Source organism: Pipra filicauda, unplaced genomic scaffold, assembly GCF_003945595.2.
Source record: "Pipra filicauda isolate LSUMZ 115617 unplaced genomic scaffold, ASM394559v2 scaffold12_size5214236_pilon, whole genome shotgun sequence".
In the NCBI taxonomy this organism is placed as follows: Eukaryota; Metazoa; Chordata; class Aves; order Passeriformes; family Pipridae; genus Pipra; species Pipra filicauda.
The window spans coordinates 2,222,425-2,237,952 of record NW_024103763.1 but is presented as its reverse complement, the minus strand read 5'-3'; the positions used below and the strand labels follow the sequence as shown (position 1 = coordinate 2,237,952).

General features: G+C 42.5%; 1 protein-coding gene across 5 annotated transcripts in view; it reads left to right on the top strand.

Annotated features, from left to right (window-relative positions):
- The first annotated feature begins 7,434 nt into the window (after positions 1 to 7,434).
- The window catches only part of CNKSR2 (connector enhancer of kinase suppressor of Ras 2), a 210,175-nt gene continuing 202,081 nt past the window's right edge, over positions 7,435 to 15,528 (top strand). For 2 of the 5 annotated variants that reach the window (XM_027731125.2, XM_027731124.2), the window contains exon 1: positions 7,599 to 8,110. In XM_027731125.2, the coding sequence (XP_027586926.1) occupies positions 8,047 to 8,110 (64 nt within the window). In that variant the 5' untranslated portion in view covers positions 7,599 to 8,046. Of the gene's footprint in view, positions 8,111 to 15,528 lie in introns of all 5 variants that reach the window. The other 3 variants (XM_027731127.2, XM_027731128.2, XM_027731123.2) reach the window with 3 other exon arrangements.

Here is a 15,528-nt window from a genome sequence, read left to right as displayed (position 1 = left end):
CATTCAAGATAGAGTATAGCAGAGCATGAACCTAGACATGGAAAGCCATGCCAGAGCCTGTGTATGGATGTAGGCTTCATCCTTAAGTCCCTAGGAGTAAACCTATCAAGGTCTTGGAATATTTCCAGGCATGGGAATGCTTGTGCTACCAAACTGCTCAAAGGTTGCCCAGCACAGCTAACAATTTCCAAACAAATCCCAAGCACTGTTTGGGTGTCAGCATGGCCAGGAACCATTCAAAATATGCAGACTGGGTACAGCCACCTGGTTTTGGAGATAAAGACTATTTAATGCTATGAACATAAGCCAGTCTGTAATAGCTGAGACTAGGGCTAGAGAATGAGTTAAGCACATTTAATTCAGCAGAGCTCGGTTCATTAGCTCTAGTACACCAAGGAACAAAAAAAAATAACAACAAAAAAGGTTTTGTTGAGCACTTGATCTGGACTTGTTTTGGGAGAAGCTTGCTTTCTTCTTTGATTAATTAAAGTTGTTTTGACTCCTTCTCTGTGGCTGAATTCCTGCTGAGTCACTTTAGGTATTTCAAATCCACCCTGTCCAATCTACCTGCCTATTTAAAATCCTTCTCTTCTAAAACCTGCCAGTGTTTTGGATCTCTTGGCTTTCATGACAATATATTCAAATTGTCTTATTAATTTCCTCTCAATTTCAATACTCTGACATATCACCTGACTTCATTCTTTCTCACTCTTCCCCATCCTTAATTCAAACTGTACCTACAGATTGATCCATATGTATATTTGCTTTCATTGCCTCTCTTACTCTTTGTTTTTCACAATTTCTTGTAATATTTTCTTCTGATTATTGCATTGTCTCCTGTAGTATATTCCCTGTCACTCCTTTCATAATGCCACCTTTTCACCTTGACCCATCATTCCTTTCTATACTAATACTTTTCTTTCATTATTACAATTCTTTAATACTAGAAAAGTTTGCAGAACCATTCCTCATACTTCCCTTTCAGAATAATAATATTCCTTTACCTTATTATTGTTTCTTATGCCTTAACCAGGTCTGACTGTAAATAGCAGTACAAAAAAGAACACTATGGAGGTGATGGCACAGAAAAGTCCAAACCCTGGCCACTAGACTCCCTAAATTCCCTTTGATTTCAACGTGACACCATATGGATGGACCTTTAGGTCTATGCACAGTCCAAACACTGCTCCAGGAAGAATTTGGAGTCCAGGAAGGATAATTTATGGGAGAGAACCTTAGGTCACAAATTTTTCAAGCTGTAAACATGAAGCTTCATGTAAAAGTATGAAATCTCAAATAACTTCTAATCATAACAATATTGGGGCACATCAGGGCATATTCAATTGTAACATCAATAGGTTGCTTTACACCAGGAATATTTGAAAATATTTCTTTTTTTCCTTTTGGTGTAAAATATGTTTGAAAGTAATAAATGCTTCTTGAAATTTGGGACTATTTACATAACAGTAGTTTTTAGAGCAAGTTATTTGATATGAGAAATAAAGCAAACCCGTCAAGTTTCCTTGGTCAATAGGAGCCAAATTACTCTTGTCCACTTCATCCACAAAAGCTGGCTTGTATGAAGTCTTCTGGCACTGGAAGATTTATATTCTCTCTAATTTATTCACAGTAAATACTGTCCAAGCAGGATGAAGCCCGCACAGCACGAACAAAGAACATGCTATATTTAAGAGGTCATGTCTGACTTTGAACATATGGCAATGATTCCTGAAGTCAGAAATAAAATACTTGTAATATGGCATGTAATACTTTCTGTACTCTACCAAATTACCAGGGAGACAGATTGTGCTTTTCTGCATATACTGACAAATGTCCTCCTCATTATGGTTTTGCCCTTTTTATATTACCATATCATTATTCTTTTTCTTTTGTACTCCAGTGTGCAATTTAGATGACTACATTCTTTGGCAATATTAAATATTTTCAGGATTGCTTAGAAAATGATCAGATATTTATTATTCTTCTGCTAATATGAATTCATCAGTAAAAATATGCACCTCAAGGGGAGCCACCCATTGCATTTAGCCAAACCAGCCAACCATTCCAAAGGTAATAAAATAGCATTTATAACCAGGAATAAACTGTGACATTTCTTTCTAATGAGATTTCCAAGCTGAGTCTTGTTGGCAGCCATTTTACATTTGTGATGCTAATAATGAGTGGGAACCTGATGTTAATAATTATCAGCTGTTTTCTTTTATAATCTTTTTCTAATAATTTTAGCACAGAAACACACTTCCCCTAGGTTTCTCATTGTTTTGAGCAGGGCATTTGTGTTGCAGTAGCATAGATGCAGCCCTAGCCTAGCACGATAGCTGAACAAACAAACAGCCTCCTTCAACTTGTGCCTGACAAAAAGAAAATGAGAAGGCCCACATAATACCACCTGTGTATTTATTTTCGTGAAGGAACAGAAAACTGTTCTTTTGAGATGGCAGCTCCCCGCACACCTCCAACAGGGTGGCTAATGCTCCTGGAAAGCCCTCTGCAAATGCCTGGACATACCCATTGTCCCTCTGCCACTGGCTCGCACCTTCCTCGTGGCAGCATCACTCTTTCCCATTGCTGTGAAGCTTCACCCAGACCCTCAGATGGGAGAAACCATGAGATGCAGAAAGACAAGAGCCCACCACATTGCCAGGGATTCTTATGTTCAGCAGTAAAAGGAACCTGCCACTTGACTCCCTATTGAAGGAACTGAGAAACAGATACAATTTGAGCTGATACAATATGATACAATATGATCAGAGAAACAGATACAATCAGATACAATATGATCAAAAAGATAATTCCCACCACCATGCAAGAGGTTGGAAGAAATTCTTTGGCAGCCATCAATGCAGGAGAACACGTCAGATGGTTGGGGTGGTCCCTTCTGATTGTCAAAACTTATTAAACCTTTGCATGTCCCCCAAAACCTGGGGAAGAAGGAGGTCTCAGCAGGCAATTGCTTGAGTCCACTGTCTGAGAGAAGCAGTGGGACTCAAACTGTGTATGGAGTGGTTTATTTTTTTTTTTGTTTTAAATGAAGAAACCTCATTAAAATGATAGGAATTTCCTGAGGAAATTCTCAGCCTGTTCGTTTTTTAAGAGCCTTTGTATTACAAAAGGTGTTTGAAGTCCTTGAATTTTTACCAATTAGCCACCTTTAATCTAACTTCTAATCTCTTAATAGCCTTAATTGAGTTCTGAATACTTTAAATTATTAAACATCTTTGGGGGATTATGATTTCTATTTCTGATTATACAAAACAATATCAATTGCACAACACCCCCCACCCCCATTTATGTCAAAATAAACTATTGGGGATGTAAGGCATATACTTTACGAGCAGGATATTTGCATTTGAAACACTGCTTTAAAAGACTTGTGCTTTCAAGGAGGTTGAAGGTAAATGGTGAGAAATGAGGGAACAGCAATGTAGGCCTTAAGTTGATGGAGGGTTATTGCCTTTCTGGCCTCTGTTGCATGGGTAGAGGCTGCCCATGGACACGAAATGAGTAGTGGCCAGCTGCCAGTGGGGTGGTGGGCCACGCAACCCCCACAAGGCACAGGCCTGCTCTTCTCAGCTGGGAGGGAGCTTCTTCCCATCCCACCCCCAGGTCTTCACACCTCCCCACTGCTCCAGTGCCAGGGACTGGCCCCCAGTCTAAATCAGCTTGGGTCTCCGATTCCATCTAAGCACCTTTGCTCCTCTGAACTTTCCTAATCTGACCAGTCTCTACCCTCCCCAGGGGCTTACTACCTTACTGCACCTCTGATCATGAACCTTCCTCTTCCTTCTTTGCTTGCCCATGGCCCCCTGGCATCAAGGTGATTTGTTATTTTCCTCCCACTCCACGTTATTCCCCCTTTCCCTTGGAAGACGCTAGCCCTGGCAGGGACAGCAATCCTTGCACTGATGAGGCATCAGCTCAGACACCACTCTGAAGGCAAAAAGGCTCTGGGGAACAGAGGACAGATGGCAGTCCTATCAGAAAAGGGACGAACGAGTATCTTAACTCAAGGAGAGCAGCAACTTGTTTTATATGTTGCCACAAGTTGTGGAATAAAATACACTAGTAATGCAGATATGGCATCCAAAGCAGATATTTGTAGCGTGAGCTAATACCAATGGAAAAGCTCGATTCTTATCGAATAGAGCCTCCTTTGTAAAAATCAAGAGTTTATTTGCTATCAAAAGACAAACGAGCTTTATTAACTTGAAGAAAGTATTAGCTTTTTTCACTTTGTTTGCTTGTTGATTCTTTTTTTTTACTCCAATTGTTTTTATTAGATTTCAGTTTTAGTTCCTGTTAATTTGCCTCCACTTGTTTTCATCTCCCTTCCATCCAAAGAATCGGCTTTAATATCCAGCACCAGAAACAACATCTTTTGAGAGCTAAATTCCTTTTCCTAACTTCAGGGCAAGATTTCAAGTTGTCATTTCTAAGCATCTTGTATGTTTTCTAGAGATCCTGGCAAAAAGTCCGTGAAGTTTCTGGGGAACCCACAGTCATGCTTGTAACTCATCACTGGTACTTACTGTAGAGTCTGGCTTCATATACATAAAGCAAATGCCCATTCAACCTCCCAGTGTTAGAACCTGGATCTAACTGCCACTTTTATTCAGGATGAGCAGTGCTCTACTTCAGAAGTTGTCCTATTGATCAAATAGACACAAAAAGCACATTATTAGACTGACTTGAATGATTTACTAGTCTTATTTTCAATCTGTATTGCTGTAGCAGCTATGACTGCCAGTTGAACTCTAGGGAGGGGTTTTTTTTGACAATGTACCATGACAGAAAAGCAGTATCTTCTCTGAGCATGCAGTCTGAGGTGCTGATCCGGGAGGTGTGTATGCTCAAATTTATTTGCTGGAGCTGTCCATCCATATCCGTGGATGCTCAGAATGGATATTTAAGCAGATATATGATCTATACTGTTGGCTTCTGTCTTGCACTTCAGTTGCAAACTCAATCCTGTTCTTTTCATTTTCCTTTCAATATTGAATTTTACCGTGTACTTACTTTTACATTTACTACTTAATAAATTGAGACTTTCCAAACAACAACATGCATATTTAGATATATTATTAAACACAGTAATTTTCAATGCGCTATAGGGATCAGAGTCATTCTAAAAGATGAGTTAATACATAATTCTGTAGTTCGGCGTCTCTGCAGAAGCCTGTCCCATACGCTTTACATAAAAGGCCTGACTCATACAAGTGTGACAGCAAAATGAAGGCCACTAAACTAAAAGATGAAAACAGCCAAAAAACTTTGGTTAAGGCATTTTGGTTGAGACAATAGTTTAAGAAGGTCAGCATAAAAAGTCATTTAGCTCTCCTTTTGACTTCTTATCCTAGAAAGAGAGAACAATAACAAAACCAGGCAGCAATAAATTTAGAACAAATTAAAAAAAAATACTTTTACGTAACACATGTCCTGACTACAGAATTCATTGCTGTAATAGGTCATAAAGTTAAATACTGTGGCTGGATAACATTATCATCACTCATAAAGAGCTGAGTCCTCTCTACCGTAGCCAAGCCAATGTTATTCAGTGAGACTGAAACAAGATCTGAGTAAAACAGTGGGATTTATCCCAGTATTTATGAGATGGTTATGCTCTATGAGAACAATAAAGGTAATTAGATCCTCTGCTCAGCACTTCATCTGTTTACTGAAGTGGAGGAGCAAACTCCCTTTTACCATTCCATAATTTGATAAAACCACTATAAAGGGGCTTTAAAAGTAATAGATACTAACCATGGGGACAGTACTGGGTCACTGGGTTATGCTTTACTGAAAAACTTGCTTTAGCTACAAATTACCTTGGCAAGCTACAGCTGTATGCATAATTATGAACTATAGGACTTCATACACATGTACTGAAAACTAACTTCCCCTGTCCTCACCTATGAAGCCCTTTTCAGCACAATGAGAATTACAAAATGCTGCTATAAATTATATGCCAAACTTCAGTCTGATTTTGGGTATTTACACTTCTAAATCTTTCAAACTACTGGTTTCTAATTAAAATTGTGACATGCTCTTTCAACAATAACTCAGTATGTAAGGATTCTGCATACCTTTCAAACCTTTCACAAGGAAAAAGTCAGCTTTAATTCACAAGTGAGGTTTATTTTTTTGGTAGTTTTAGGTAACACAACCTCTTTAGAAGCAGATGGCCTGCTGAGTGTGTTGGTAGAAATGTGGCACAGGAGACATGAGTCTAGAGCCAAATTCAAGGAAAATTACAATGCATAAGGCCCAGTTTTCAGTAAAAGGAAGATTCTGCTCAAAGATAAGTACAGCCTTTAAAGTGAGGATCAAGTCTACCTAACATGGTAGGGGGAGTCTTCCTGGGTCTCCAGGGACAGATGTTACCAACCCTATGTATGCCTTACTGGCCCTCATCACTACTACTTCAGCCTCACACATTGAAGTGGGAGAGCTTCTCTCACTGCCCATACCATGCAAAGGAACTGATTTCTTTGTTGTTACCACTTCAGGGGTGAGGGAATCCTCTTTTTTCCTCACATACAGATATTAAATGTCAGTGTCAGCAGCTGGCGTTCAGCAGTCAACACCATCAGAGGGAACATCTCCATGGTCGTTGCCTCAGCCTTGGCAGGAGAAGCAGCGTGAATGCAAATGCAGGCAAGGCTGTGCACTGGCCAACTAACTAGCAGAAAAACACACTTTAGCACTATTTATCTACCGTATGGAGTTCCAGGGGGAAGATGCCACCTCCTGAGAACAGAGGCTCCTAGGAAGGGTGCCTGGAAAGAGTGCCACAGCCATCCTAGGAGGAATCTTTCTGTGCTTGAGAAGCACAAAAAGACACTGTGGCACAGAGCCTGTGGGAATTGCCTTCTTGAGTTAGCCTCCAGGATGATGCAGCCTGGGGAGACAGAATGAGAAGATGAACAGCTCCAGCTGCAGGGATGGTGGATTTTCACACCTGCAGCCACCATACCTTGGTGGTGCAACTCACGGGACAGGCAGGGCAGAGGAGCACCTGCTCTCTCCGTACTGACGTTGCCTAAGTCCTACCTCCATTCTGCTGGTTGACTCCACTCCAGTTTGCCCCGTTACCGCACCCTCGGCGGGCAAAACAAGGTGCAGTTTCTCTCAAAGCGCAGCTCCTCTCCTCTCCCTCCCCGCAGACCCCGGCCGCCACCCCAGCGGTGCCCACCAGCATGGCTCCCTCGGGGAGCCCGGCGACACCGTCCGTCATCGCCGTTTTACAGCCGAGCTTCTCTCCAAAGAGAAAGAAAAAAAATTACTTTCACTGCCCACGCAGCGATGCTTTTTTTTCCAGGGAAAATGAAATCCAACAAACCCACACCCCAAGCGCCAGCTCGGTGCCGCTGGCTGCGCTCCCCCGCAGGCACCCCCGCTGCCCCGGCCCGCCGGGAGCAGGTGCTCGGCGCTGCCGCCGCCCCAGACCCCCCTCCCGCCGGCCGCGGCACCTTGCGAGTCATCCCGGCTCCCCCCCGCTCCCCCGCCCCGGGCGGCCGTCGGGTGTCGCTTCCCATTTCACTTGGAGATATTTTCGGGTGGCAGGAGCCGCCTCGTCATTTCCGCCAGGAGAAAAAGACACCGGCGCGGCAGCCGCGGCCGCGGAGAAGCCGCGGGAGCCGCCGGGCACCGGAGCCGGCAGCTCGGACCCAGCGCCCCGCTCGCCGCTCCGCCGGGGACCGACCTCTCGGCGGGGCCGGCAGCCGCCGCCGCTGCCCGCGGGTCCGCGGGGGCGGGAGGCGTCGGAGCGTGCCGCCCTCTCCTCCCCCTTCCTCCTCCTCCTCCTCCTCCTCCTCCCCCTCCCCGCCGAGCCGGCAACATGAACTGAAATCCCCAGAGAGGCACAGAGGCGGCGAGCGAGCGAGCGGAGCGGAGGCAACCGGGGATATAGCGGCTGTCTTCTCCCGCCGCCGCCGGGGTCCCGGGCAGTGCGGTCCCTCCGCCCCGCACAAACCTCGCCCCGAGCCCGGAGAGCGGCGGCCGCCCGAGCCCCGCGCCCCCGAGTCGCCCATGGCCCTCATCATGGAGCCCGTCAGTAAGTGGTCGCCGAGCCAGGTCGTCGACTGGATGAAAGGTGAGGAGCGGCGCCGGGGCTGCGCGGTGCCCTCTCCCATCACCCCCCCAACCCCCGCCCCGCAGGTGCGGGGAGCTCCGCGGCTTCCCCCGTGCCGGGATCCCGCCTCCCGGCACCGCTGGCTCCCCCCCCCCCCCCCGCTTTGGCTGAGCTTGGAAAGGGAGGCGGGAGGCGGCCGGGGTTGGGGCGACGGGGCCGGGGGTCGCGCTCTCCCCCTCCCCGTGGGGCGACCGGCGACCCTGGGCGGCCCATGAAGCCGGGGAGGGGGCCGGGGGCGATGCCGTGCCCGGGGGAGCCCGGTGTGCACCCGCGCGGCGACCCCGGTGTGGCGATGGAGCCGCCCCCGCAGCGGCGGGGGACGCGAGGAGCGTGTCCGGCTGATCCCGCCGGGTGCGGCGCGAAATGACTCGCAAATGAAAGTTCAGCCGAACGTGCGGCGCTCACCAGTGCGGGGGGACAGCGGAGGGGACACGGGAGGGACGCGGCTGCAGGCTCTCCCTGCGATGGGGAAGGGCGGGGGGGCTCCGCAGGCTGTGGGGCCGAAGGGTCGGTCTGCGCCCTCGGGGATGCCGGGGCTCCCGCCCCCTCCGCCCCCGCTGCCATGGAACCGCCTTGCCGGGAGAAGGGCGCCCAGAGCCCCCTCCGGCCGGGGCACCGCGCTTCGGGGGGTCCCCATCCCCGTCCCCATCCTGGGGGCGACATTTCGAGATTTCTGATTGAAGGGAGCACGGAAGAGTCCGCTCGGCTGAGCATGATTCTACCGCTTCTCCCACTCTCTCACCTGTCCTCCCCCCAAATAAAGTCTGATAAGAATAAAATTTGGACTTTCTGGAAATGCTGTTCTTTTATTCTGCGTGCACCGACGTGGCTTTAACGCTGTAATTTAAAAGGGTCTTTTTTTGGGGGGGGGGTTGTTTTTTTTTATTATTATTACCTTTAAGTTAGGCTGCAGCTGTGTTTTGAATAAATCACCATCTAGTATTATATATCTTTTTATAAAGATAGAATGACCGGATGGGTACAACTTTTGAACAACTGCTACATTGTGGGAGTTCTTTATAACATGCTGCGTGCTACTAATATGACAGTTTCATCATCCTTAAAATTTCAGGCATATAGCATATGTTTTCAGTTATTTGATCCTGGCATTTATAGCTGTTATGTTACAATTGTATTCAACATACATAAGTTTGCTGTTTCTGAAGCATTCTCAATCCACAGAATAATAATAATAATAAAGAATGATATGATGCTTCATATCCTAAGAAATTAGTAAATATTAATAAAAAACTTGAAGGAGCTATAGATGGTCAGGGTTAAAAGCAAACCCTTTTCAACTTCAAAACATTTTTTTACAGCTATTTAGCTTCCAACATTTTTACCCATGGAAAAAGGAAAAAAAAAAGATTGTGTAGAACTTTTTCCTAATCAATGTCTGAGATACATTCCCCATGTTTTGGGAATGCATAAAAAGTAATGAATTTGCAGATAATGCATTTTTAAACACTTCAAAAATGTAATACATTAAATACTTTTTATAAATGACAGGTGAAGTGCATTGCATACTCTGCTTTTGTATTACATCAATATAAAATCAGTAATTTTAAAAGAACAGCCTGACTAAATGATAATATTAAAAATCGTGTGGCTAGATAAGGGTTTGTGGTTAGAAACGTGTGACTAACACTTAGACCTGTAGATCTTTTAAAAATAATCATGTGAACTTTACAAAAAAAAAAAAGCAGTTATTGTAGTTGTGCTTTCTTTCTGGATTACGAAGGTTGCTTTTAAGTGTTTAACCTCTTTATTTTGGTGTGAGTGCTCAATTGTTTGTCTGGGGTACTTTCACTTTTACTGGGCGAACACATATATGTTGCTTCAAGCTTTCATTTCTTCATTTGGTATTCTGTGCAGATGAATCTTCATTTAGGTTGTGCAAAGAGGTAAAGCACCTGCCTCTTACTAGCACTGTTGGATGAAAACCACTTAGATAGCCACTCTAGTTTCAGAACTTGAACTTGGAATTAAAATGACTAGCGGCTGTGGGCAGGTCACACATTGCTGAGTTTGGAGTAAGGGTGGTAGTGAATAAGGGCAGGTGGTCCTTGCTGCAACAAATTTGTTTTTCTCACTTATCATTTGCAAACATTACTATTGAAATCTGCATGAAAAGATGTTCTGCTGCTTTAAATGCATTGTCTCCAGCAAATTATGTTTCTGAAAGTCTAAAAAATAGTTTATTTGTGTTTTAAGAAGTACCCTAGACAGCTTGATGAGCAAGACGTGAATGTGTCTCTGTCATGAGAACTTTGGAGGGACTGCATTAGAGGTCTTTGCATTAGGGGCAGTCAAGCCTGCTTTGCATAAATTACATTAAACTTCAAGATGCAAGAATATTTTGCTGACTTACTGAGGTTATTAAACAGAATTATAACTGTTGAACTTGGTTTTAACCTCTTCCTTGAAGTAAGTGTCCTGCTATGTCATATGCCTGCTTGGAGCAGCTCTGTAAAGAGCTTTCTTCAAAATAGATTTCGATGTTCAAAGCAAAATCTTTCCTGAAAAAGGAAAATCCTACCGTTTAACATTGTTTACAGTTATCTGAAAGTAAGGAAATGAAACACTTTAGATTTTATTGCTTTCAGTGTTTTTGTGATGGTCTTGTTGGTATGACCTGAACGTTTGCAATAAAAGGCCCCGTCTGGAATTCTTTATTTAGTCAAAAGAGCCATTACCTCAGTGGCATTTTGTTCGGAGTAGTGATAAAGCATTGGGCCTAATATTACAACATGTGAGAAATGAAGACAGGCAAAATATTTCCACTCAGAAGGGTTAGATGAAATTGCCAAGCTCTGGGCTGGATGGCTGAATAAAGAACAGTCTCAATACTATGGGTATTCATGGAATAAATGCAGTTTCTCCAGTATCTTCTCAGTTTTTATTTCCTTGATATATACAGTTGGTCTGTGGACTCTTTTAATGGCCTAACTCCAATGCTGCTGAGATACGGAGTTGTACCTGGAATTGGTTATGCAAATAAGCGACTACCTAAATTTTGACTGTGAATATGTGTACGATGAGTTGAGGACCAAAGAACCAGTTAAACTTGGCAAATGAAAAGGACAAAGTGAGTGGAGCCGATGTCAGTATATGAGTTTGTGAACCCACAGACAGAAGATTAACTGCCATAGAGCTGGAAAAAGAGTAGGATTAGCTCATCTCTCCGGGACGGCATATTGTATGTGGAGGATAAAATGAATATTTAAATTGATTCAAACCATGTATTATTTTCATACATTTAGTACTAATTTTAAAGGTCCTGTATGGATCAGTGAGCTGAAAATGTGTCAATCACCTCCTCTGCCTCCCCTTTGGAGGACATGTGTGGATTCCGCTGCCACGTTGCATAGGCAAGCTTCGTCGAACATCATGGCTTTCACTGACTCAGGAAGGGAACATGTCAGATGTGTTTTAGATTTCTGAGGCTCTGAGAAGACTCAAAGACATGCAATTACTTACCAAACACTAGGATGTTTTTAACTGAGTCTTCTAATTTAACTTCTTTGGTGTGAGGTTATTTATAATGGCTGTATTTTGAGAAGGACTTGCTGCTTTTAACAGTATTCTAGTTTTAATTCAGTATCAATTTCTCAGTGGCAGAATCTGTTCCAAAAGGCAATTTACCTGAAAAAAATCGATATTATTTTATGCAACAAAGCTTAAATATTTATTTTTTGTTTGCTGAATGACAGCTCATAGAACTTATACTAAGCTCATACAGCTTAAACAGTTGTAATGGTAGTCATACTCAAGAAGCTGACATCTGAGGCATAGAGCTGCTCTTAAAGGCTTCTAATGCTAAGAAGTGGGGTTTTTTTGCCTTTATAAAATCTACTCTATCAGCATTTAGAAGGATGTAAATATGTAGAAGGACTAGGGGAAGAGAAGGAGAAATATGACTGTGCTAGCAAAGTGAAAGCAGAGTGCAAAAGCTCCCCATTTGGATGACTGAATACTGCATGGGTTTGAGAACTGAGTTCCTCTCTGCTCTTCATGTGCTGAAGTTCATGTCCGTTTTCAGTAGCATATGAGTTTGCACAGAGTCATTGTGCGCTGCCAGCAACTGTGCTCCACTTGGTCTAATGGGAATTCTGTGTTATTCATCAAGAAAAAGCAAGACACTGTCGGAATGCTCTGAAACTAAATACTCCAATACTTAATAATGATTTAAAAAAAAATGTTGCCATGGGGATCCTTTTACTCCTGTTTGTGCATGTGCAGAGCCCTAGGACTGCTGTAGCAGCACCCAGGTTCTGCCACAGCTCCTGAACCATTAGTTAGCAATGGGGAAGCTCATCAGTGAAGTCACAAATTCTCTCGCAGCGTTGGGATCTAGCAAATGGGTTTAGGTCTTAAAAACAGTAAGAGCGACTCCTGTATTCAGGGTTACTATCAAACCTACCTGATTTTTGGCCTTGGCTTTCTCTGAAGAAGACTGATTTGGACTGAGGTTAGAAGGGAGCTTTTTCTGGAGCGTAGGATGGACTACAGTGCTACAAAGGCCTGTGAGCACCTACATTATGGTAGAGAGGGTGAGTGCTTCCGCATATGTATGTGCCTCATTTAGGGATTTCAATTTTGTCCATCTTTTTTTTTTTTTTTTTTTTCCCTAATGGTCTATTGAGTTAAAGGTTCTTTTTTTGCTACTTCTCTTCATATTGATTTTGGCAGGGCCCTTAAAAATTGCGACTATTAGAAATAATACAGAAAAGGCTGAGCTGTCTCAGGGAAACAAAAGCTGGATATTTAAGAGTATGAAAAATGCTTGGATTCTGAAACTTTCATTTCTTGTCAAGTGTGTGTAGGTGACTGATGAGCTTCAGAATAGTCATCAACTTGAATAGTCATTTCTAAGTGCCATATGTTGAATAGATCAGGTGTTCTACAATTTGTCAGCATTAAAACACTTTTTTCTTTGTAAGAAAGTAACAAAACTTTCAGTAAGACAAATTGGGCGACTTTTTGTAGAAGGGAGTTTGTACAAAGAGGGCTATTCCAAACTTTAGTTCTAAGGACTGCAGTTTTAAAACTGTATCAAAAGTGGTATTGGGAGATCTCTCTCTGTAGTTTGTTTATTTTTCCTGTGGGTCTCAATTTTTGCTTGCCCTTCCGACATCAGGAGTTTTAGCAGTATCGGTGGCCACCACATCAGTCATGGTGATGTGTTTTAGAGCATCTCAGTTTGTGATTAGAAAACCTCTCCTGCCATTGTTTATCAGCACAAAATGAAACTGCAGTTGCAACTGGGATGTGTCAAAGCCTAACAGCCGGGTGTTGCCATAGCAAAGGCGATGTTACATAAGCAGCCACTCTGCAAATACTTCATGCAGCCAAATTTTAAACATAACATGAGAATTCATTTCTAAATTTATGTTCTTTTTCGGAGGGAGCTTTCCTAGATGAGGTGATCTCAGTTGCTACTGAAATTGATGTGCTTAGTTGTGAAGCTCTTTTAGCACTGCCCGTTTACACCTTTATTTTGTGTGAACATATTGTTCTGTTTCTGAAACATCTGTTGGTTTAAATATGGCCTCACAATATGTTTTCTCAAGTGGTTTTTTGCAACAGTTCGGCAAAGCTCTGTATTTTGATCTTATTCAGATTTATTTGCACACTGCAGTATTAAACCAAGCAATTTACAAATGCCTTTTCTGGTGTATGGGTGTCAACAGTTTTGCAAGGCAGCAATATAAATCAGCTCGCTTTTCAGATGAGAGGTTTGAAATATATATACAGATGTATTTTTAGAATCTTTGCAAGTATTTGTCTTTTAGCACTACAGCAATAATAAACCAGGCAGTTTTATTCTAAAACCCAAACTGGCAAATGGTCCAGCCTTTCTATCTGATCCTTAGAAGTGTAGATAGCCATTTAACCTCAGTAAAGTTACTGTAGCATTTGACTGTACTGTATTTCCCAGAGTCAAGTAGTAATATTTGTTACCAGTTTCCAGAGTAATAGGGAAAAAATGTTTCCTGAGAAATTTCTCTGTATAAAGGCTTGTATTCAAAGGTATGCAACCAGGAGAAAGAGAGAGCTCATTCCTCAGGGTTTCCATTCTATGTAACTGCTGGTTTGTTTGTTTTTTTTTTTTTTCCAAGAAGTTACTATATCCTCATTAAATTGTAACTGTATTGAGGATCACCTATAGCAGACACCTTCAGCAGAATAACAACTTCAGATTTCTAGCTCCAAATAAAACAAAACTGTGCTATTATCACAGTTATTGCTTAAATAATTTACTTAATGAATACTTTAAACCTTCAGTTTAGAAGCTGAATGATTATCAAGACAAATATTTTAGGATAAGGGTTCCCAAATACCTTATAAAAAAATCCAGTCTGTAAGGGCTATGTTGGGAAATCCTGAAATAACCATATTTTCTCCATTGATCTCTCCCAGCTTTTCAAACACATGTGCTTTCTCCAAAAAGATGAAGTAAGGAAACAGAGATGAATTTGTTTTTTTCCAGTTGAAAATTTGGAGCCAAATATTAGGCTCATATTACAGTCAAAATGCAGAAGAAATCATCTGCCATATGAACCTGCTTGTGGCACTATCAAGGAACTTTTAATTTCTTGTTGTGGGACTGTTGGACCTGGCAGGATATTTGCTCTTAAATTTAAAATAGCTGGCTGTACGAGAGAAAGCATCTGCTGTTCCTCATAATGCTCCTTTCCTGAAGTTAAAGGATATGAAGGTCTGGAAGACACATCCACTAGTCTGGTGCACTGAAGATCTGGAATGCTGAATGAGCTTCCACTCATATACACATTTTTCCCTTGCTGTCTGTGGGGGTTAGATAGGTAATAGAGGAAACATTTTTCCTTGAGGTTTCCAATGCAGGCATTTTTCTTTTGCAAAGGAAGTTGTGTATTGTCTATAGCAAGTCGTTTTAGTGCACTGGAGGCTTAAAAATCTAGCCCATTTTGTGCTGCTTATCTGCCAAATAGTATTATCTTTGAGATAATAGCTGTGGATATGATCATGTTGGGTGCTTGGCATTTCCAGTTTATCCTTTAAGTAGAAATTTAGAGCTTTTGGTACCTCAGATGAAGTGCCTACAACAGTAATTTCAAAGTGTTTGGCCTTACATGATTAACATCTGCTACAGTACCATATGGTGGGAATTTCCAAGTAAACTGTTAATTAATACAGGAGTGTACCAGAGTAGGCCTTAATTAAACTATATTCAGCTGAAGTGTATTATTTTAATATAGTCAAATGCAAAGTGCTGTACTTTTGTATTATACCTTTTCTGTTGTGTGAAGAAGAGCGAAAAAAAGCTGGTAATTAATTGAGCCTTTAAAATGAAGGTTCAAGTAGCTTTTAAAATAGATGGATTAGGACTTGCATCA